At 50.9% G+C, this 23,742-nt stretch overlaps 1 protein-coding gene across 10 annotated transcripts in view; it reads right to left on the bottom strand.

The window, feature by feature from the left end:
* Positions 1-23,742, bottom strand: part of PPP6R3 (protein phosphatase 6 regulatory subunit 3) — a 2,530,957-nt gene that overhangs the window by 862,900 nt on the left and 1,644,315 nt on the right. For all 10 annotated transcript variants that reach the window (XM_069624114.1, XM_069624109.1, XM_069624112.1 and 7 more), the window contains one exon: positions 4,827-4,913. In XM_069624114.1, coding sequence (XP_069480215.1) covers positions 4,827-4,913 — 87 coding nt within the window. The remainder of the gene's footprint in view (positions 1-4,826; positions 4,914-23,742) is intronic.

Below are 23,742 nucleotides of genomic sequence, written 5' to 3'. Positions count from 1 at the left end.
CTGCACAGAGGAAGTGACCCTGCCCGCCCCCCCCTTTTTGTTGAGGTAGTGCATGGTCACCGTGCTGTCCGTCAGGATCAGGACATTCTTCCCTCGCACAGTCGGCAGAAAAGCCTTCAGGGCCAGCCTGACGGCCCTCAGCTCCAACAGATTGATATGGAGTCTGGACTCCGACGGAGACCAACGACTGCTGACTGTCAACTCGTTGGCATGAGCTCCCCATCCTGTGAGGGATGCGTCCGTCACGATCGTCACCTCCGGCCAGGGTAGCTAAAATAGAACCCCCTTCATCAGATTGTCTTCGACGGCCCACCAGAGAAGGTCCTGGGCGACCGAGGATGGCACCTGAACAGGGTCCGACAACCTGCCGGATGACCGAGACCACTGGAGCTTGAGTGCCCATTGCAACGATCTCATCCGCAACCTGGCCTCTGGCACCAGAAGAATGCAGGATGCCATGACGCCGAGCAATCTCAAGAACTCAAGTGCTGGGAGACTCTGGGAAAGCTGAAACTTGTGCACCATCTGCTGAATGTGATGAGCCCTCACCCGGGGAGGAAAACACTGCCCCAGGGACGTGTCGAGCACAGCTCCGATGTACTGGAGCCTCTGAGTGTCAAATGGGACTGCTTTAAGTTGAGGGAGAAGCCCAGCTTGTGGAGGGAGTGGCAGGTGACTGACAGATGATCCAGGACTTGTTCGGGAGAGCGCGCACTGATCAACCAATCGTCCAGGTAGGGGTAGACATGGATCCCCCTTTCCTGAGGTGCGCTGCCACCACTACCATGAGCTTGGTGAAGACCCTCGGGGCGGAGGTCAATACGAATGGCAGGACCCGAAACTGAAATTGCGAGTCGCGAACCTCAGGTACTTCTTGTGCTTTGGATGTATCAGCACATGAAAATAAGCGTCCTTGTGGTCGAAAGACACCAACCAGTCCTGAAGTTGAAGGGCCTGGAGGACTTGAGAGAGAGTAACCATCTTGAACTTGTCCTTCCTGAGGAGTTTGTTCAAACCGCGCAAGTCCGTGATGGGTATCAAACCCCCTTCTTTCTTGGAAATCAAAAAATAAGGGGAATACCATCCCTTGTTCCTCTCCGGTACAGGCACCAGTTCTATGACACCTTTCTCCAGCAGGGATTGAATTTCCTGCGCAAGAAGCGGATCCGGACTCTTCAAAGAGAGATTCCCTGGTGGATTGTCTTGAGGCCTCTGCCAGAAAAGAAAACAGTAGCCCAGGGTTATGATCTCCAGAACCCACACATCTGAAGTAATGGCGCGCCACTCTGCAAGATGCTGCGCCAGCCTTCCCCCACCCGGCGAACCATGGGACATGGCCTCATGACTGAGCTGAAGCTGCTGCGGCATTGCCTGAGGGCAAAGAGGCAACAGCCCGAGCGGCCTTGGCACCTCGAGTACCTTGTTTTCCACCTCTGGCACTCTTACGGTGGCCCCTTTGACTTGCAGCTCCTCTCGTTTTACTAAAGGATGAGTAATAACGAAAGGAACCCCCCCTCTCCATTGCTGTCCCCTAGGACGAAAAGGCAGAGGTTGGCGGACTGCAGCGTCCAACGACTTCGCTGCAGCTTTGGAGGTCTGCAACCTCTCAAGGCTCTCGTCAGCCTTGCTGCCAAAAAGATGTTCACCATCAAAGGGCATGTTAAGGAGCCTGGCTTGCAAATCAGGATCAAACCCTAACTTCCGCAACCACGCAAACCTGCGTATCATGGTACTCGCCGCCATGGACCTGCTGACACAGTCTGCCATGTCCAAACCCGACTGAATGGACTCACACATGGCATCCTTGCCATCCTCAATAATACCAAGAAAACCATCCCGTTCGACCCCTTTGGGAATATGTTCAGCCGCTAAGGCAATACAGTTCCACAGAGTGTTTGTGAAACGAGACAAAGCACATACGGAGTTGGCTGCCTGAAGCGCCATACCCCCTGAAGAAAACACTTTCTTCGCCCAGCCATCAAAACGCTTGTCGTCCCTATCAGGAGGGATGGTAGGATACGACACCTGCTTAGCTGGGGCCGCAGCCGCCTGCACCACCAAACTCTCCGGAGTCGGGTGCATGGTCAAGTAGCAGGGGTCACCACTGGCTGGGCGGTATTTTCGTGGCAAAGACTTGGCCACTGCCGGGAGACTCTCCGGAGCAGTCCAAGCCGCTGCCACCCTTCTTTGCAGAGCCATATGGAATGGCAGTACCGGGTCAGTGGGTGGACCTTGATCGAGGTTATCCGTAAGGTCATCCTGCACAAAATCAACTGGGGGCGCCGACCACCCCAAGTAGTCTGTGACCCTCAACATAAGGCGCCGGTACGATAACTCGGCATGGGTGCCAGGCTCAGGCCTACAGAACTCCACCCCCGGAGAGGTGTCCAGACCATTGGCGTCATGCAGTGACTGATGCAAGTCTTCAATCTGGCTATGACCAGAAAGAATCTCATCTGGTACTGTGTCCGGAACCAACCCATCTTCAGGACCCTCTTCCACCTCGGAAATATAATCCATAGGCTGGAAAGTGGGCATTGAGTAAGGGGGGGCGTGGGGAGAAAGACATGTTTTGCCTTGGCCAGAGCCTTTCTAGGGGGTTCCCCCGTGCCACGGGGTACCTCCGACACCACAGCCTCGAAAGGCGTCGAGTGAAACGGCGTAGATGTCGAGTGACTCGGCATCAACGTCGAGCGCGGTGCCGACATCAATGGCTTCGACACAGGCCTCGAGGGCGGAGCCCCGAGCGTGTCCTTCGACATCCTGGGCGCCGATGGCGTCAACGACTTCCTCGGAGGTGGACCCTCGAGAGAGTCCGTCGACGACCTCGGCGCCGCCGGCGTCAACGTCTTCTTCGAAGAATGCACAGGTGCACACAGGCTGGAGCGCGCTTGTCTGAGCGGGACCTCCCCGCAAATCGTGCCGACCACCCGAGCCTGAAGGCGTACGAGTGGTGTCTCCAGTACGGTCACGACCGACCCCACTCGGAGGTGCGGACAGACCGGAGCCCTGCGATTCAAGAATTGCCAACATTTTCTTCCCGAAGGAAGCCCACTCCTCCGGAGAGGAACGCTTGGTGGGATAAGAAAACCGCCGACGGGTGGAGTCCTCGGATGAGGACGGGGAAAGCGACCGATGACGGTGCTTCCGCGAGTGCCTCAAAGAGGCAGAGGAGTGGCGGGATCCACTCCGGGACCGAGACCCCCCCCTAGACTTGCGACTACGATGCGGAGAGTCACCCCTCGAATCGTCCGTCGAAAGCCTAGTGGACCTCGCCTTCCGGGGCTTGGACACCTTACCGACCGACAGCTTCTTCTTACGTTCCCGCAAGGCCTTGGACATAAGCGACTGGCAATCGACACAATCATCCGTGTCGTGGGCCTCCCCGAGGCACCAGAGGCAGGCGTCGTGCGAGTCCCGTCACCGACATCTTGGACCTGCAGTCCCCACATTTCTTGAAGCCCGGACGCGGGGTGGAAGAAGAGTAAGACATCCCGATAATACTTTACACAAAACTAACTGGTTCGAAGAACCGAAAGAACAGCAACTCCAAAGAGTCTAGGTGCGCGGAGATCTCCGAAGCGAACACGTTTGCGGAAAAAACAGAACTGAGGCTACGGGCGTCGTGCATCCTACTTATAATATCTGGTGACGTCGGCCGTCGGAGGAGGTCCTCGAGGATGGCGTATCAGCGCAGGAAGATTTTCCGAAGCAGCACAGCTGTGGCGATTATTGTCATAGATATGGAATACGTCGGAGGACCCAATCCCCTCGAAAAGAAGGTTACAAGGGGACTTTCTTTGCGTCTTAATTGAAGGAGAAACCATCCTTTGGTCCTACAAATGAAGCATTTTCCAGTGAAATTCAACAACTGGAAGTAAAGTGAGTGCATTTTAAATGAGTATTTGAGCAGGTGCTGCTACATCACAAATAAACAACTCCAGGTACTATTGGGCTTAGAGGATAGCTCAAGGGCAACATGTTTGTCTTTTAAGCAAGGCAACGAGCAAACAAGTTTGAATCCCGTTGGCCTGTTTAGAAACTGGTATCTGGTATTAAGCACTTTATAAAAGATAAATTTGATGCTTCTAAAAGGGAATGGGCAGTCTAACATTTTTCCTTGTACTGAGAATAAGACATGAGTAATTCGTAATGTTGTGATGATGTCGACTATAATTTGACTTATCCAATATCGGTATTTATCGCTATACACTCTGGACCTCACATACTGTACTCTCACATCACTATTGATCTCATGCACAGCGGCAGCATTACCAATTTTGACATCAGTCCCTGATCTGCACCAGGAATATTCATATGCTTTGCTCTAATGGTGGAGTTTCTGAAATGACAGGATATGCATAAATACACATGTGTATTTAGACAATTGGCCTATTTGCGCTTTAATAAAAACTAAAATATTTTCCAGAAAGTGCTTTAAAGTGGACATCAAAATGCATGGTTTATAAGGATGTCTGACAAGAACCTTCGAAACGGAGTAGGAAACACTCAGCCCTTCATTACCCTCACTTAATGTGTAGTGAAAAAATCTTAAATGGCCATCAAAGAAGGTCTTATGGTGCCCATCCAGTCATATCCCTGCATTAAAATCAACCTGCATATTCTCAGCTTGACAACCAGGACCATCTAAGAATATGAATATATGAAAGCTCCGAAGATGGAGGAGTTTGTTTCACTGTAAAATACAGAAGGGTTCGAAACCTGAGATTGGACATCCAAAGACCAATGAATTAGCACAATTACAGTTCATACGAAAATTAAGACTGTTCAAAAGTGTAAAGCAACTGGTAGTAATAGTTACTCACTTGCTGTAAAGAAGAATCCTGTGAGAATCCAGGATCTTTGAAGTCAATCTCGTCATCACTGGACGAATGAATGTGTCGAGTAGTAACCTGTAGATAGATTAAAACAAACTTCAACGTTCTCTCTATGTAACAATTTGATAAAACATTATGAGACCTATCATAGTGGGGAACGGTAATCCCTAGACAGTAACAAGACATTACAAATATAGTATTCCTTTAATGTTAAATAATGTAATATAATAAACTAAAAATGAATTGTAAGCAAAAGGATATCCCGCAAAAATATAATACATGCAATTCCAACCCACACATTTAAATTTCATCACTACTGAAATCTGTGTTCTATTGGGCTTGGCCCATGTAAAAGCTTTCACAAACATTATTGCAAATTATTCATTTTTTTAAATTAAAGTGTGTATTAGTTGAAAAGCCAACTTTTCACACTACATACAAACATGACAAGTATTAGATACCTGTAATAGTCTTTCTGGTGCTTGTATCTGCTTAGATTCCCATGCTTTGCATATACTAACATATAGTGGTTGGTGCAGAGCATTACAAGAGAGTTCTTTCGATTTTGAAAAGGGACGTCGACTGGGCCCGACTGTCATACTAGCCTAGCCGTAGAGTGTGCTGTACTCAGGATCCCGCATGCGTTGAGGTCCTTAGATTGTTATTTGTTTGCCCCCAGACATGAGGTTTCATCTGGTACATTTTCAAGTGAGAATGTGAAGAATTGTATATAGTCTGTCTATGGTACCTGCACTCCCAACGCAGGGAGACTGGCTGGACGCATGTGAATCTAAGCAGATTGAAGCATCAGAAAGACACTTACAGGCATGTAATATTTGTCTTCTGAGGAGTGTTGTGGTTCGGCTTAGAATCACATGCTTTGCATAGACCAGCAAGTAGTACCAGGAGACGGTGGTGGGTTGATAGAAGGAACAGAGACAAAATGTTTTAACACTGCTTGTCCCACCTGTGAGTAATTTCTGGCTTTAGTGTCGACACAATGTTGTGTGAAAGTGTGTAATGAACTCCATTTGGCTGCTTTGCAAATAGCTTCTAGTTGACATTAACAATGAACGCTAATGTAGCCCCCTGTGACACGTATGGAGGGAGCTCTAGGTGTAAATGGTAGTGTCGTGCATGCTATTGCACAACAGTGTTGAATGAACTTTACAATCCATTTAGAAATAGCAGCTTGCGAGACAGGATCCCCTTCTCTTCTGGCTGCCAATGAAACAAAGAACTGTTCTGTTTTCCTGAGTGGTTTTGCTTTATCCAGGTAGTATTTGACTGCCCTTTGGACATCCAGCGGGTCAAGCACCCTTTCCCCCTGCGTTCTGTGGGTTTTGAAAGAAAGCAATAAGTTCAACTGACTTATTCACATGAAATTTAAAAATGAATTTAGGTGAAACCAAGGATGTGTTCTTCAAACTACTTTGTTCTTGTGTATTGTGGCAAAGGGCTCTGCCACAGATAATGGTTGCAGTTCATTCACTCTGCGGTTAGATGTAATTGCAATGAATAAGGCGACTTTATGACAGAATTTTAAGGCTTGCTTTATGCATTGGCTCAAAAGGGTGGGCCATGAGCTTTATTAAGACAATGTTTAAATCCCATCATGGTGGTGGGTTTGCCATTGGCGGATACAAATGTTTGACTCCTTTCATGAAGGTTTTGTTGACTGGTACTCTACACCAAGAGATCTTGTTTTGGAAAGCGGTATATGCAGACAGTGCTCCAAGATGTACCTTTAATGAATTGAAAACAAGACCGGAGTCTAACAAAAGTAATCAATATTTAACTACATGCAATGGGGAACTGAATAGGGTTAAAATGTGAAACTGTACACCAAACTACAAACCTTTTCCACTTGTTAAAATAGCAGTGGCTAGTGTTGGGTTTATTGGCCTCTTTTAAAATCTGCATGAATCTGTCAGGCAAATTAAGGTGGCTGAACTCCAGACTTCAGGAGCAAAGCAGCTAAGTTCGTTGTCTGGAGTTGAGTATGAAGGGTTAACCCATATTCCGCAACAGCATGGTTTAGGGACACAGCAGTTTCATTAGAGGGCAGATAGACATTTTGAAGAGGTCTGGGAACGACGATTGACAAGCCCACCGACTCCTCATCTCTGATAGATTTTCATAGCAGTACAGAAATAGGAAGGAGGGAGGAGAGGGAGAGGACACCACCTACATCAGAAGGTTCCATGTGACAATGTCCGTGCAAAAATGTCGCCAGGCAAAAAAGTCACCATAAAATGGGCGTTTTTGCAGGGACATTATTACATTGAATCTTCCGATGTAGGTGGTGTCCTCTCACTCGCCTTCATATTTTTTTCAAGGGAAGCAGGGGACACCCCCACTCCCATTGACCCCATATATATCTATGGTCACCATGTATAATGTCGCCAAAACATTTTCCCAGCTACATTATGTATGGCGACCATATAAATGTGGAAAATATTACCGGATACCAACATACTGCAGAAGCGAGCATCCTAACCCAATAGGGAATCCAGGCAGTAATGTTTAACAAACATGTGCAACAAAGCCCATTTAGCCACTTGACATATGTCTGACACAGGCATACCCCCATCCCCTTAACAGGGCACAGGTGGCAATCAGGCCTTGGGTTGAATGAGTCCTGAGATCAGGAATATTCTTCTCAGCCAGGTCATAGCAATCTGAGAGGCAGAGAATGATCCATCTCAACAGGGACTGGCTAGTCGCATCCCTGCCATAATGACTACTAGCATAACCCACAGAGCGCTGGTCAGCATTCCTGGCATCGCTCTTTCGAGAGACACAGTAGATGAGGGCATGCACCAGTCCAGCGATAGAATTGATTGATTGATTGATATTTTATTTCTATCACGATCGTACACAAGTGTTTCAGAGCGCGAAAAAGCGTTCCTTTGTCTTATAAGGATGAGGCGGTTGGGAAAGCAATGGAAGATGGATCTTCTGAGATGAAAGTCTGAGAAAACCTTAGGAAGGAAGGACTTACACGCAAACTCACTCTCCTTGGAAAACAAGTAGGGAGGTTTAACAGACAAACCCTGTAGCTCAGTCACCCATCTCGCGAAAGTGATGCCCACCAGGAAAATCACTAAGAGTGAAAAACCTTTACACACATGAATGCATGAGCTCAAAGAGTGAAAGGTTAACACTAAATTCAGTCCCAAGCAGGAACAGTAAACTGGTATGGGGAGAAGGAGAAGACTGGCTGCAAAAACCCTGCAGAATACTGTAGAACGCTAGGGATTGTGATTACTTTGGTCAGAGGTCCTCACAGACCAAGATGGTGGCCAGGCACCCGTTCAAAGAGCCACATTTGCAGGCCTGGCTATGCCAATGAGGGCAGAAAATCCAAGCCTGGGGAGGTAGGACAGGTCAAGAGGTCCAGGCACCTATAACGACAATAAGACAAAAACTGAAGCTACCCGCTAGCACAAATTGACTTTTGGCTGGCCTCCTAGCCAAATGTTATACATTCAGGATGACTTGCGACAAAGCGCTCTATTTATATCTCAGCCTCTGAGCAGCCAATAATGATGGTTCAGACTGCTGAAGCTTGGATGGACGTTGTGCACCTCCGCCTGGGAGAGCAGGTCAACACTCGCAGAGAGGTACCAGAGAGGACAGATGGACTGGTCGACAAGCTCCAGGTAGCACATTCTCCAAGACAACTCCACAGATATTAGAACCAACATAGACCCAAATGGCCAGAGTTCACTGAGAAATAACGGAACTAGAGTGGTCTGAAGGAACACAGAAAAGAGATTGAAGTTCCACTCAACAATCAAGGCTTGACCACAGTTCCCTGCAGAAGAAACTTTCTGGAGCAGAAAAATTGCACTTCACTTGCACACTGGAAGCGAAGAGTACAACTTGAGGTGCCACCCCAAATGAAAAGGTCTCCTCCAGAACTAACAGAGCTCCCACTTATGGGAGGACAAACTGTCTGGTTACTGCATTCGCTACATTCTCTGTATTCAGCGCGAAGAGCCACCGTAAGAGAGAAGTCATGCTCCAGAGCCCAGAATCACAGTCTTATTGCTTCCCTGCACAGAGGCAATGACCACACACAAGACAGATTGTTGAGGTAGTACATGGCCACTTGGTCTGTCAAGATCAGCGCAATCTTGCCTTGCACAAAGGGTAGGAAGGCAACTTGGGTCAGCGTCAATACCCACAATTCCAGCAAACTGATGCACTATGAATTCTGCCAGATACCAGCGTCCACTCACTGTAAGGTCTTAAAGCCCAAGCTCCCAGCCATTGAGAGACACACCCGTGACCACTGTCAGCTGGGGCCCTGTTTGCCAAAGCAAGCCCCCTTTTAGTAAGTCATCTTGCAGGCATCACCAAATAAGATAGATACACATTGTCCAAGACCTGCAAAAAGGTTTAACATGTAACCCTGAAACTGAAACCATAGAGTAGCCACTGGAGCAACCTCATGCATTAACGTGCCCCCAGCACCACCAGAGCGCAGGAGGTCAAGTAGGGCTAGGAAGGAGAGGGCAGGAACCAGCTTCTAGGACTGAAAGACATGAACCATCTGGAAGAGGTTTGCCACTTGATCCTTGGGAAGGAATGCCCTGCCGAGGAGAGTGCCAAAGATCCTCCAATGAATCGGAGTGACAAATATCCCGAAACAAGGGACTTCTTGAATTTCAGAGAGAAACCCAAACAGCGTAACAGGCTACATGTGCAGAACAGATACACCGAAACCGGATCTGGGGTAGAGGCTTGGTCAAGCAAGTCATCCATTTTAAAGGTAGACATGTATACTCTACCTCCCCCAAGGAAAGCCACCAACTGGATTGCCAGTGAAAGGTGAACCTCGATATGGTAGTGGTAGGTCCCGGCTACAAATCGCAAGTACTTCCTGTGATTGTCTGCCACATGGAAGTAGGTGTCCTGTCGATCCACAGATAGTAGCCAGTCATGCAGTTCGATATTCTTTCACCTGTTGATGCGCATCTACAGATGTAAAAGCTTTGGAGCCAGAAAGTAAAGAGTCCCAGCCCCTTCCTCCATTTGAGCTGGGCACAGATTCTATGGTACCCTTCGACAGAATCCGACACTCCTCCAGCAGGAGACGCTGTGGAGGATAGTCGAGAGGGCAATGAAGAAATCAGAGGCAGTAACCCTGAGTCATGAACTAGAATGCCCCTGTGTTGGAAGTGGTGCAATACCAATCTTTGGCAAACTGGGTCATCCTCCCACCCATCTCTGAAATGGATGAAGTCCCGCCTTCACAGATGTTGTGCCCCGGGGCCAATGTGAGAAAGACTAGGCGGCAAAACGCCCTTTCTGTGAGCCAAGACATTTGTCCTGGCAGGGGTACGGCAGTGCTGCTGCTTGTCAGAGGGTACTACACCCCACCACAGCAAGCAAATAAGGTGAAGGTGCGAGAGCCCATCCCATCCCATCAGAATGGAGGGGCAAGGCTGCTGAAGTGCCAGGCTGTTAAGTAAGATTTATCTTTTGGCAACTGTGAAGGCATTGTGAAGCAAGACACAGACAACAGATTCACTTTTGTTAAGAAAAATACTTTATTGGTCTGTCAGGATGGTGTGAGCAACCTGAAGGTGTCTCAACTCACTAGTCCCTGGGGATCTGTCACCCAGGAAGACCGAAGGGTGAGACACGGTATCTCCTTCCTTAGGACACCTTTTCCCCATCCTGCCCAATCGGAGACTTCGAAACACCCACCCCCCCCACCCCTCTTTTCCAACAAGAACACTTTCTCACACTGTGAGCGATAACAGACCAATACCAGAGCCGTTTATCTGACATGTCCCAACACAAGGGTCAGGAAGAGTTGGGCAATTGCAGACAACTACACACCTGACAGCCCTTTCCCAAGAGCACACTATGACAAGGCCGAACACATGAAGAAGCAGCAATTCCAGGACGGTAGTTCAACCATCGGAGAAAGCAGGCAAGACCTGAAAGGACCTCAAGGAGGGAGTTGCCTTTGCCCTTTTCAACCCAGATCCGCAAAGCCTCAGACAAAGGGAATATAAGACCGGGAATCACAGCTGGCAAATGGCGGGACAGATGTCAGCAGTACATGAAACCCCCCCCCCCCACACTCCCCCCCCCCCCGCACCGATAGCCAAAGCAGTGAGAGACGCAGTTGCCATCGTGGTACTGTTCTTGACTCCAATGGAAAGAGAAGTCAACGAATTCAGCACAGCCTGTGAGTCAGAAGAACCATATAGTGGATCAGACACTGTTAGACGCAAGGTTGCAGTGGCAACATTAAGAAGATTAAGATACAGAGGTCTTTTGTCAAACAACTTGGTACGAGAGCTGGAGAGGTCCGGTACCACGTGGGCGCTCGTTTGTACGTCCCTGGCAGGTACCCCTCTGCTGAGGACAGATTGTGTTAAACTAAAGAAAACTGAAACTTCGAGTACCAAGGGCCATAGGAAGGCCAATGTGAGGTGACAAGGTGGTCATAACAAGCTTCAGGCCAAATCCCTTGTACAATCGAAAGTCCTTGGCATGCCACAGATGGTTTTGACGATTGTGGAATTGTGAACCCGGCGTTTGTGCCCGGCAGAGGGGAACGATGTGCAAACTGTTTTTGTGTGAATAAACATGCACTTGCCATAAGCTAACAGAGTGACCCAGCGAGACATGATCACCCTGAGGAAGTCTTTGTTCTAAATTGGCAAAGTGCTGTGGAAGGTCTGAGCCCAGATGAGGGGCATCTAACTAAAGCCAGGTCGTTGTTTAAAAAGACATTGCGACTTTTGAATATTACAAATAAGGAGATGGTGATTAAAAGGCAGCAGTGAACCGGACTGAGGGACGCCAAGAGAACACTTGGGAAGAAGCTAAGTGAACAATATTATGACAACTGTGAACCCGACTGACGGATGTACCCAATCAGTGGTTGGTCTGAGCCCAATTGAGCGAGGCTAAAGAGTAAGAGAACGATCCCCAACTTCAACACAGTTCACAGAAACATCAGGGTTCCCTTATACAAGTGTACCAGTTCACAAAGTCTTGGGGATCACTTCCCCAAGAAGGCAGCTCTTCCACTAACTAACTGCTGTGAGCCTCTTGGCTTGTAAAAATGTCTGTCAGGTTAACTTTATAATCCTTGCGGCTCTTAAAACGGCTCAAATGAAGGCTTTCCTTCACTTCAGCAATTGTCATGATAGCGGCTTTCTTTGGTTCTTCCCCCCCAGTAAGGCTACCCATTACAGGTCACGGAACCGTAAACCATTGGCACTTTGAGATGCTCTTGGTTTTCCTTGGCCAATACGGGTATCCTCCCTGGACCCGTGTCAGTAATTCACATTCGTTGTAGCTTTCACAATGGCAATGTCTTGGCTTTGTCACAACTTGTATTCAAGTCACTCTGTACTTGGCTTTTCTTAATGTCGTTTCAATGTCATCAACTTGTATTTCACATTGGCTTTTCTGCTTAATTTAATAGTGCTTTTGATGAGCTTTCACCTTGTTCATCAAATGCTTCTGAACAGGTTTTTCACAGTTTCACAACTGTACATCATTTGCTTTTCACTCATGTGTAATTTTTATCCGATTTATTTATCTTTCTCTTTAATTTGGTATTCAATAAATGGTGGTATATTTCAGAAGGTACTTTGCAGTTTGTTCGGTATTCAAAAAACCTAGTGGAATATCAAAAAGTGCTTTGTAGTTTGCTAGGTATTCAACATTCTTCCCTTAGGGTTCCAAACCCCACTATTGCATGTTTTAGCTGAATAGTTACTTTCAAATGTCCAATGCCCATCCCTGGAGCACCTTGGTACATGTGTGTTCCTTCTCTCACACTCACCGGTACTCAGCTGCTCCTGCGGGCATCTCTGCAGTCATCTCCGACTTCCAGTTTCCTCCTGGAAACCTTGCTACAGCTGTCCGAGGCGTTTGGAAGTCTCTTGTGTTCCCAAAGGCCAGCTGGGAACACACAGCTCAGGTAGTTGCTGGGGCTCTGGTACTCTGACAGCCGGCTCAGGGCCGCAACTAGTGCCAGGCAATTCGTAAACACCATGGGCGCCAACTTCAGTCTGAAGGGGAGGGCCTTGAATTGGTTGTGCCTTCCCTGTACCACGAAGCACAGGAACTTTCGATGCTTCTCGTGAAGAGGGAAATATGTGTCCTCCAGATCCATTTTTATTGAGGCGCCGCAGGTCTAGAATCGGCCACGAGCCCCTGGTCTTTACCAAAAATTATCTGGAGTAGACTCTGGAGCCCCGGAGTCGCTTTGGAACCAGCTCCATCAGCCCTTTACTTATCATGGCCGTTGGTCCTGCAGGAGTTGAGGGATGTGCTGCTGTCGGGCCTCCAGCAGTATCCACTGACACTTCCGCTGGAACTCTAGTGTGTGTGTTCGTAGGGGAGAGCATCCAGCACCCATCGGTCGGGGGAGATCATCCCTGTGTCCGCCACGTCCAGGGTCTCTGTGATGGCATGGTCCGATGCCACCTTCCCCTTCTGGAGGATGGAAGGAACAAGTTACTTACCTGTAACTTTTGTTCTCCAGCATGGGTCTGGCATGGATTCACATGCTCATGAATATTACCTTTCGTCAGGCTGGGAATCCTCGGTAAAGAAAAAAATCAGTATCAGTTTAGTTTCTGATCCGTCTTCCTTGGTAGTAACCAATCACTGGTCTCTTGGTCATACTGCCACCCAGCCAATGACTGTCCTCTCCCTAAGCCCCGCCTCTGGCAGCCATCTTCAGATTTGGTAGCACGTAAAGTGGCAGTATGACCAAGTGAAGAGCCGCAGAGGGGTAGGAGGGAGGGTTTGTGTGTGAATCCATGCCAGACCCATGCTGGAGAACAACAGTTACAGGTAAGTAACTTATTCCTTTTCCAGCAAGGGGTCTGGCATGGATTCACATGCTCATGAATATAAGAATACATAGCAGTACACACATGCACAACCACGGGAGGTGGCAAAAGGCTCAACATTAAGCATTACATAAACTCAACATTAAGCAACTCTTACCTCCCCACCAGGCCCACCTTCAGGCGAACAGGTTGCGCAGCACTGCTTGGCCGACTCTGGACTCCTCCCTGGAATCCCGGTCGACGCAGTAGAATCTCGTGAAGCTGTGCGTCGACCTCCACGTAGCATCCCTGCAGATGTCCAGCAGGGGCACACCAGACAAGAACGCTGTGTTAGCAGCGATCGCTTTGGTCGAATGGGCTGTCGGACGGCCGGGCAACGGTCGGTTTGCCAACCAGTGACAGTGCATGATGCAGCCGGAGAGCCATCTGGAAATGGAAGCCTTCGAGAGAGCCTTCACTTGGTTCACAGGTCCAAAGTTCACAAACCGCTGTGACGTCTTCCGAAAACTCTTCGTGCGGTCCACGTAGAACTTCAGCGCTCTAGCCACATCTAGCGAGTGCAAAGTCCTTTCGGCCGGCGATGAAGGCGACGGGAAGAAAACTGGCAACACCAAGGTGGAAGTCCGACGGCACCTTGGGCATAAAGGAGGGGTGCGTCCTCAGCACCACCCTCGTGTCGTGAAAAGCCAAGTATGGAGGCTTGAAGGATAGGGCCTGGATCTCTCTCACTCGTACGGAGGTGATGGCCACAAGAAAAGCCGTCTTCCACGCCAGGAACTTCAACGGCGCCGAATGCAGAGGCTCGAATGGTGCCCCTCATGAGCCTAGACAGCACCACGTTGAGTTTCCACGCTGGGGCAGGAGCCTTCACCGGCGGGAACGATCGGAAACAGTCCCTTCATAAATTCCACAACTAGGCGATGAGACCACAAGGACGCCCGTCCCGTAGTTCTGTTGTATACTGAGATCGCAGTTAGATGTATCTTGATGGAAGTGTGAACTAGTCCAGCCTTGGACAGCGACAGTAGGTACGGCAGTACTTGAGGGGCCGTAATCCGCAGAGGGTTAATCTTCTGTGCACGGCACCAGACAGAGAACCTCTTCCACTTATGTCCGTAGCACTTGAGAGTTGAGTACGCCCTGGCCTTTGCAAGAACCTCTCTGCAGTCAGCCGGGATATCGTACCCTCCAAACTCTAGTGCTGCAAGATCCAGGCGTTCAGCGACTCCGGGTTGTGATGAAGGATGGTGCCTCCTTCTCTGGAAAGAAGATCTGCGTCCGTCGTCAGCTCGACCGGTAAGGACGCCGACAAGTCCTGAAGGTCCGGGAATCAGATCTGCCTCGGCCACGCCGGTGCGACGAGGATCATCCTGCACCGGGACCTCTTGAGCTGGTTGATGAGTCGGAACGGCAACGGAGGGAACGTGTATAGGAACAGGTCGTCCCAGGGGAACGAGAAAGCATCGCCCATGCTCCTCGGTTGGGGAAACCTGCTGGCAAACCTCTGGCACTTGGAGTTTGTTGCCGTCACGAACAGGTCGATCTGGGGTTTGCCCCATCGTGAAAAGAGTCGGTCCACTTGATCCTGGCGTAGTTCCCACTTGTGGCACGAGCGCAGCTCTCTGCTGAGTGAGTCGGCGATGGTGTTTTTTTAATCCCTGCCAGATGAAACGGCACCAGTAACATCCCTTGGGCAACGGCCACAAATCCTTGGCTTCCTTGGATAGGGCTGGGGATCTGGTTCTGCCCTGCTTCCGGATGTAGAACATTGTGGTGGTGTTTTCGGTGAAGATCCTCACCACCTTGCTCTTGAGGGATGGGAGAAAGGACCTGAGGGCCCAGAACACTGCCCGGAGCTCCAGGATGTTCATTTGGAGTGGCTTCTCCTCCGGGAGCCAAAGGCCTCTCGCGTGAAGATCTCCAGTGTGCGCTCCCCACCCCTCCAGGGAGGCATCCATCGTCACTGTCGCCTGGTGGGCCGGGGTCTGAAAGTCTGTCCCTGCCGCTAGATGAGCGCGGGCGCCCCACCACCGGATCGCTCGTCAGAAGTTCTCGTTGAGAGGGATCCTGTTCTCAAAGCTGCCCGTCGCTTGAATCTAGCGGGCATCGAGGAACTCCTGCAGAGGGCGCATCCGCAGCCTACACAGGCGCACGAGATAAATGCAAGAGGACATCATCCCAAGGAGGGACTTGATGGACCTCACCCTGGCCACGTCCGTGGCCAGTAGACGCTGCACCTTGTCTAGGATGGCCTTTCTCCTTTCCTCCGACGGCGAGGCCACACGCGCATCTGTGTCGAGCTTGGCTCCCAGAAACAGTGTGACGAGAGGGGACCAGGTGGGACTTGGGGAAGTTGATGGAGAACCCCAGGTCTGTGAGCCGCTGGGCAGTCTTCGCTGTGTGTTCTACGGCAAGCTCCCTTGTCCTTGCGCGGATGAGCCAATCGTCCAGGTAGGGGTAGACATGGATGCCAAGCAGGCGCAGCCGCGCCGCCACTGGAGCGAGGCACTTGGTGAAAACCCTGGGTGCTGACTTCAATCCAAACGGGAGGGCCTTGACTGGTAGTGCCGCCCTTAGACCACGAACCTGAGGAACTTCCGGTGTCCTTTTAGAATGGGAAAGTTTGCACCCTCCAAATCCAACGACGACAGGAAATCGCCCTCCTCCAGCTGTCCCAGCACGTGCTGGAGGGTGACCATCCGCAACTTCGGTGCCTTGATGTACTTGTTCAGTCGTTGCAGGTCCAGGATGGGTCGCCACCCTCCTGTCTTCTTTTTCATGAGGAAGTACCTTGAATATACTCCGGAGCCCCGGAGCCTGTTTGGGACGAGCTCAATGGCACCTTTCTTGAGCATCACCCTTACCTCCAACAGTAGTTGAGAGATGTATTTTTCCTTTCTGGCCATATTAGGAATGCGGGGGCACTTTTTTAGAAATTCGAGGGCGTGCCCCTGGGCCAGGGCGTGCAGCACCCAACAGTCTGTGGAGATGGACTCCCACATGCTGCCGAACTTCGCCAGCCGGCCTCCCACAGGGTGCTTCGGTGGGGGCCCGACGCCACGGGCGGTTCAATCTTGCTTGGAGGACGCCTTGCCGCCTTGGCCTCCCTGGTGAGGCGGGATCCACCCGACTTGCCTCGTCCTCTATAGGCTTCCTGCGAGGAGGAGCGGGCCGCTTGGAGGTACATAGAGGAGCCAACGCTGAATCCCTTGGAGGGACCCTGCTTGCCACCGGAGCACCGAAAGGACGGCCTTCGTTGCTGGTGAACTCCTAGGGCCATAGCTGTCTCCATATCCGCCTTGGAGGGACTCATCCACTGTTTTCCCCAAACAGGTTGTTCTCGTCGAAGAGCACGTCCAAAACCTTGGCTTGTATGTCCTGGCGGAAATCCGCCGCCTTGAGCCAACCTCGTCGTCTGAGGCAAACGCCGTTGCCTAGCTGGTGGAAACCGGTGTCGGCAATGTCTGTAGTCACCGTTATGGAGTGGTCCGACGCCACCTCACCTTCCTGCAAGATCTACAGGGCCTCAGCCCTCTTGTCTGGTAGGAAGTCCAACAGGGGGGGCGATCTTGTACCATAACTCCCTATCGAAGTGGGCCACGATCGCGAGGGCGTTGGCCGCCTTAATCATTGTTGCCGCCGACGAGATAACTTGTCATCCCATTGCATTCAGCTTCTTTCCTTCGCCGTCCGGTGGGGAAGTTGACGTTGACGCCGATGCCCCCCGCTTTCTTCTTGGCCGCCGCTGAGACGACCAAGTCAGGGGTCGGTTGCGCCCTAAGGCACAAAGGGGCCTCGTCGGGACCCGGTACTTCTCGTACCGATCCCTCTTGGCAGGCGTCGTAGACGGGTTCTTGAGAAAGGTGAGACCCTCGTCCCAGATGTCATCCAACAGAGACACGGCGAGGACTGTCTTCCTCTTGGCCTCGCGCCGTTGGTAAAGGAAACCTTCCTTCTCTTCGGGGCAGAGCTGAAAAAGCTCAGATGCCCTGGTGATCATAGCGTGGAAAGACCAAATCTCGTCGGGTGGGGAGGCCCGGGCTGGCGGCGACGGGAGCTCCGTTCCGTCGTCACTGCCGTCGTCATCCGTACCCGTCGTGGCCGTGTCCGTTCCAGTGTCATCCCCAGGTACGGGGACATGGGCAAAGGTTGAGCAGGCCGCAAGGGCTCAAAAGGCGGGGCTGGATGGGCCCGTCTTCTCTTGTTTGGGGGACTTCCTGACGGGCCTGGCTCTGGCTCCTCCGTCGGGTCTGGTTCCGGCTCCTCCGTCAGTGGTAGTGGCAATCTCGTCCTTATCTCCGAACATAAGGATTGTATTGCCAACAAAATGGCCGCCGAGTTGTCCTGCGGCTAAGGAAGCGACAGGCGTGACGGTTGACTAGGAACCTTGCCGGCGGCTCCCTCGGTCTCGTCGTCCCCTTCGTCGGGATCCCCCCCGTGGGACCAGGCCTCTTCGACGCCCTTGTCGAGGCCCTCCAAGACTTCAACCAGCTCCTCCTCGGAGGCTGTGTCTGTGTCCACAATGGCCACCAGCTCCCTCCCCCTCTTTTTCCGCTGGGGTCTTCATGGGGGTCTTCTCGATGAGCCTGAAAGGGGCTTCCCTCCACGGTGGCAGAGAATTCTGGGCCCCGAGGTCGCCTCCACTGGTGTAGCCTCCTCAGGCTGTGCCAGGGCCGCCGCAACTTCCTCGATAGAGGCCTTAGCCGGGTGAATCCAGGCCTTCACCGCCTTATGCGGGCCTGTGGCCTTCACCTTGGGGAGAGGGTCACCGCCTCGGTCCCCCTCAGCTGGATCCTTCGAGACCGACCGGGGCCTCTCCAGAAGCTTTGCTCGGCTTACTTCTTCCCTGAGCCAGAGCGTTGGCTCGTGGTTGATGGTGCTGGAGAGGATGCGCCCTGCCTGGCAGCCGAGGAGCCTGACCATTCGGCACTGCCAGTGCCCGCGGACTCGCAGTGCTTTGCCTTCTGTTGGGCTCCCGTCGCCGGGGCGCCCTCACAAGACTTAGAAGACTGCTCAGACGACTTCTTCTTTTCACCCGACAGGCTCTTTCCTTCCAGCCAGTTGGAGAGACGAAGATGTCGATCCTTGATGGTCCGTTCCGACATGTTCCCGCAAAACGCACAGTCCTTCTCCACGTGCGTTTTGTCCTCATGAAGGCAGTAGAGGCACTTCGAATGCTTGTCCTCTTTGAACACAATCTGCAGCTGGCATCCACGACAAACCCTGAACAGCTTTCCGGGCGTCGAGATTCCTTTCTCCTGGGCCATGTCCGGGGTAGGCCACAGAAACTTCTGGACTCCTCCTAACTCGACGAAAACTTCACCCTTGAGGGGCGTAGAAAAATCCGAAACGGGTCCCCGTTGATCGGATGTAGAAACGGTGGAGCTTGAGGCTCTATTTGACCGTAAAATGAGAAAATCTCTTTGAAAAAGTGCGAAAACGCTGCAAAAAAAGCTCGAGAGCTAAACACGAGGACTCCCTACACTTGAGCGTGCAGTAAAAATCTGAAGATGGCTGCCAGAGGCGGGGTTTAGGGAGAGGGCAGTCATTGGCTGGGGGCAGTATGACCCAGAGACCAGTGATTGGTTACTAAGGGAAGACAGATCAGAAACGAAACTGATACTGATTTTTTCTTTACCGAGGATTCCCAGCCTGACGACGGGGAATATTCATGAGCATGTGAATCCATGCCAGACCCCATGCTGGAGAAAGTGCTGCGACAGGCTTCTCGGGTGGGAAATGCAGCAGCTGGGCCATCGTATACCACAGCTCCCGGTCATACCTGGCCAGGTTTGCAGTCACCTTTCTGGCTATGGCATCTAACTTCTTCCCCTCGGTATCCAAAGCGACGGAGGATGAAGATGAGGGGTTAGACTACTTCTTTCTCATTGCCGCCAACACCACAGAGTCCGGGGAAGTATGCAAATGTAGGCACTTGGGTGCAGACTCTGGCACCCAGTATTTTTTCTCCAGTCTATCCCTCTTGGCCAGATTACTCAAAGCTAGGCCCTTCTCCCAAACGGCACCCAGAAGAGGCACCGCCAAGATGGTCTTCCTCTTGCCCTTGCACCAATGGGATAGGACACCTTCCTTCTTGGTCTCTTCTGGTGTCAGTATGAAGCGTTTGGACACTCTAGTGACCATGGAATGGAACAACCCCACCTCGTCTGGGGGAGAAGCCCATGGTTGCAGTGAACCGCCAACTGTGGCCATGTCGTCGTCCATGGCTGTAGTCGATATGTCAGTCCCCATGTCCCTGCGGGGAAGGGAACGTGTGGAGGTTAATGCAGCAGAGTAGGTTGCCACTTGCTCTTTTTGAAAGTGGTTGGTCTGGGACCACCGGGCCCGTGGGGTTGTCGGCATCTTTTTCTGAATCTCTGGCACCAGGGTGTGTAGGGTCGAAAGGATGTCCAGCGATACATCCCTCTGAGGGTCGGACGGTAGGTCTGCTGGGCTGGTCCCACGCCGCTGTAGTTGGCATTTCCACTTTCGCCCTCTGTGTTTTCCGCCATCGGCGTAGTCACCTCCTGGATTGCGTCTACAGACACATGGTCGTCCTCGTCTGAAGAAATATCCGAACCCTGCAATACGGTTGAGCCCCCCCCCTGATTTTGCAACCAGAGGGGTTGGGTTCGGGGTTAAGGATGGCATCCTCTTCTCTGGTGTCCTCCCCACCAGCTTGGCCGAGGGATCCCGCCTCGGGGGAAGGGATACTCTGGGCACTGCCAGGGCTACCATGACTGGGTCAGCCCCCTTGGCCTGAGAGGGTGGCCGCCAGCAACTCCATCATCGACGACTTCACCTGGGCCGCATGGGACTTATAGGCAGGTTGGTCGCCTTTTTCTGCGCCTTCGTCTTCTCTGGCTTTTCCCGCAGCTTTGCCGATTTCCTCTGCGAGGAGGATCTGGAGTGATGGCTGGAGATGGAGGCCGATGGTGAAGATTAGCGGCACCCAGGCCATCTCGGGACCCGCTTGCGTGGCGCCCGGGACGGAAACAGACTTGCGGTGCTTGGCCTTGACTTGGGCCTCCAACGATGGAGCGCCCTCAAAGGACTTAGAAGCCCACTCTTCGGACCGGCTGGTCCTGGGTGAGGCATGCCCCTGCTTGTCGTACGGGGCAGAGGCCTTGGCGCTGAGCCACACCACTAACCTACTGTGAAGATCCTTCACGATTCGCTTGGAGACACAGAGGCAGATTTCACAAACAGCTTCCCTGTGATCCGGATGGAGACAGAGGCGCTGGAGGTGTTTGTCCTCTACAAACGCATTCTGCAGTCCACACCTGTAGCAGAGCTTGAAGAGGGAGCTTCCCTCCTCCTCTTCAGACATAGTCCGAGTGCAGAGTCGACCCGAAGGCCTTCTGTAATCTTCGATAAAACTTTGCCGATTCTTGCCCTTGAGGGGCATTGAAATTCACTGAAAAAACAGATCCCCTGTTTGTCAGCCGAAGGAGCTAAAGAGCAAACGGTCTCCGATTGACAAAAACAGAACTTTTCTATCGAAAAAGCATGAAAACGTAGAATAGCTCACAGAGCAAAACATGAGAACTCCCAACACTTGAACCCACAGTAGAAAGCTGTAGATGGCTGCCAGAGGAGGGGCGTAGGCCGAAGGCAGTCATTGGCTGGGGGCAGTATGACTCAGAGCTCAGTGATTGGTTTAGAAGAGAAACAGTTTGTAAGTGAAAATGTTTTTTTTTTTTTAACCAAGTATTCCCAGCTTGACAACGGGGAATATTCATGAGTATGTGAATCCATGTCAGCCCACATGCTGGAGAAGAAAAGCTTTCAGCTTCACTTCCCCTGCCTTTTGATCATTTGATATGGGGAAAAATTGATCTGTCCTTCAGACCATCAGTACTGGGAAACTAGGGTTCCATTATATCTGTAACATTGTTCTAACATTGCACACAGCATCTTACAATGCAGTGCATTGGGAATACTTTTGTATAGCCAAAGCTTTTTACACTTTGGATTTTAGGTTACTTTTATATGTGCCTATAGACAACCTGGTGGCTGCAGATATATTTTTACCATTTTTGGGTTGGTTCTAGAGTGCACATTCGAGTTGAACACGTATGGGTTACTAAACGTGGCTAGTGCCCTAAAAGTAAGAGTGTGAGTGTGTGATAGTTGCCCCTGATTGGACAACTACTGGCTGTTTGAATGGTGCAGATGCTTACCATTGGTGGCCTTGGATTGCCTTCCAGGCTGGATTTTGGACAAGAAAGTACTCCAGCAGCGTTGGAGTCAAGAGTCCCTCATAGACTAAACATGGAGGGGATTCCGATGGTCGGAGTGTCCTTATATGCAGATGATTTGCTGGTATACCTGCATGATCCGGTCAGATCCGGCCTTTAGTGACCAACGTACTCCAGAAATATGGCTCTTTTAGCGGCCTAAGGGTTAACTGGGCTAAATCTACTTTGTTCCCACTTAGGCAAGAGGATGAATCGATTCCGCCCCAATGCCCCTACCAGGTTGTAAGGGAACAATTAAAATACCTAGGTATAATAATAACAAACGATCTGAACGATTATGTTCCCAGAAACCTGTACCCAGTAATGACAAGATTTGCGGAGGACACCCGACACTGGTCATCCCTTCCTCTGACACTATTAGGTAGAGCAGCGCTTTTCAAAATGATGGCCCTGCCCCGACTCTTATATATATTACAGAACGCCCCACTATACATCCCCCCCGAACATATTCAGAAAAATAGATCAAACACTTCGAAGATTGTTATGGAATGATGGCCACCCGCGCATAGCACTCGCCACGCTCCAAAGATCCGTATGGGAGGGCGGAATAGGGCTGCCCCGAATGCAGACGTACTACTGGGCCAGCCAATTGACGAAAGTGAATGACCAACTACACGGGGACACAGCTGCGCCACATAATAGATCATTAGTAGCCAACACTCCCGAGAAACCCATCATGCAGTACGTCTATAAGAAAAGGGCCCGAACCAACTTTCTCAACATGCGTGCACACAACGCAAATCTGGACAGATGCACATAAATTTGTGGGCTGGGGCGACAAACTGTCGCAAGCGCAGCCATTATGGAATAACAGAAACCTCCCCGGTGTATACACGCTCCCCAGATGATCGAACTGGTCCCAGCATGGTTTGCTCACTTTGGGTGATGTTCTAAGAGAAGACAATATAGTCCCATTCACAGAGCTGGCACACCGCTTTGCACTTCCCCAGACCGAACACTATCACTATACTCAACTCCAACACGCACTGCACGACATCCTACCCGAAGTGACCTCTCTGCCGGACTACACCCCCATAGAAAGGAACCTATTCCCGGAAAAAAATCACCCACAAAGTGACATCAGTTCTGTACAGTGCCATAACCTCCTTTGGCACGCCAGATCTGCTGTCGCTACGGACTAAATGGGAGTCGGACGTGGGCGCTATAATGCTGGAGGAAGGGGTTATGGCACTAATGTTCCTCAGGGAGACAGCCATATCCTCAAGGCTCAGGCTGATTCAGCTCAAGATACTACATAGGGTATACTACCCCAGGGTTGCCCTATACAAATGGGGAAGGATAAATGATCCGAACTGCCTGCGATGCAAAACAGAGGGAGGCACCTTCTTCCACATCTTGTGGGAGTGCACTTGCATCCAACTATTCTGGGAGGCTTGTTGTGAGGAACTCTCTAAAGTCATGGGCAAAACGATTCCTAGAGACCCTAAGTTATTACTGTTGGGAATGGACGATGAAATTGATCTATCTAGATATGAAAAACTGTTCTTTTCACCAATACTGCTATTATGAAAAGGAATATCGCCCAAAAATGGGGATCAGATCAGACGCCGAATTATGAACAGTGGAGGACAGATGTCGATGTTTGTGTTGCAATGGCGCACAGGATATACTCGGCCAGAGGATGCCCGTCTAAAGCACAAAAAGTGTGGCAGAAATGGGAAGACGCCCAATGAGGGCTACTGTTGGACATATGGACACCGAGACATGTCAAAGCACCCCCCTGATGCCCACGGTGCTTGCAAAACAGGGGAAAGAAATGTGGTACCCGTGTTGGGATAA

This window comes from Ambystoma mexicanum, chromosome 11 (assembly GCF_040938575.1).
Source record: "Ambystoma mexicanum isolate Mex_15411 chromosome 11, UKY_AmexF1_1, whole genome shotgun sequence".
NCBI lineage: Eukaryota > Metazoa > Chordata > Amphibia > Caudata > Ambystomatidae > Ambystoma > Ambystoma mexicanum.
This window is presented reverse-complemented; position numbering and strand designations above follow the sequence as displayed.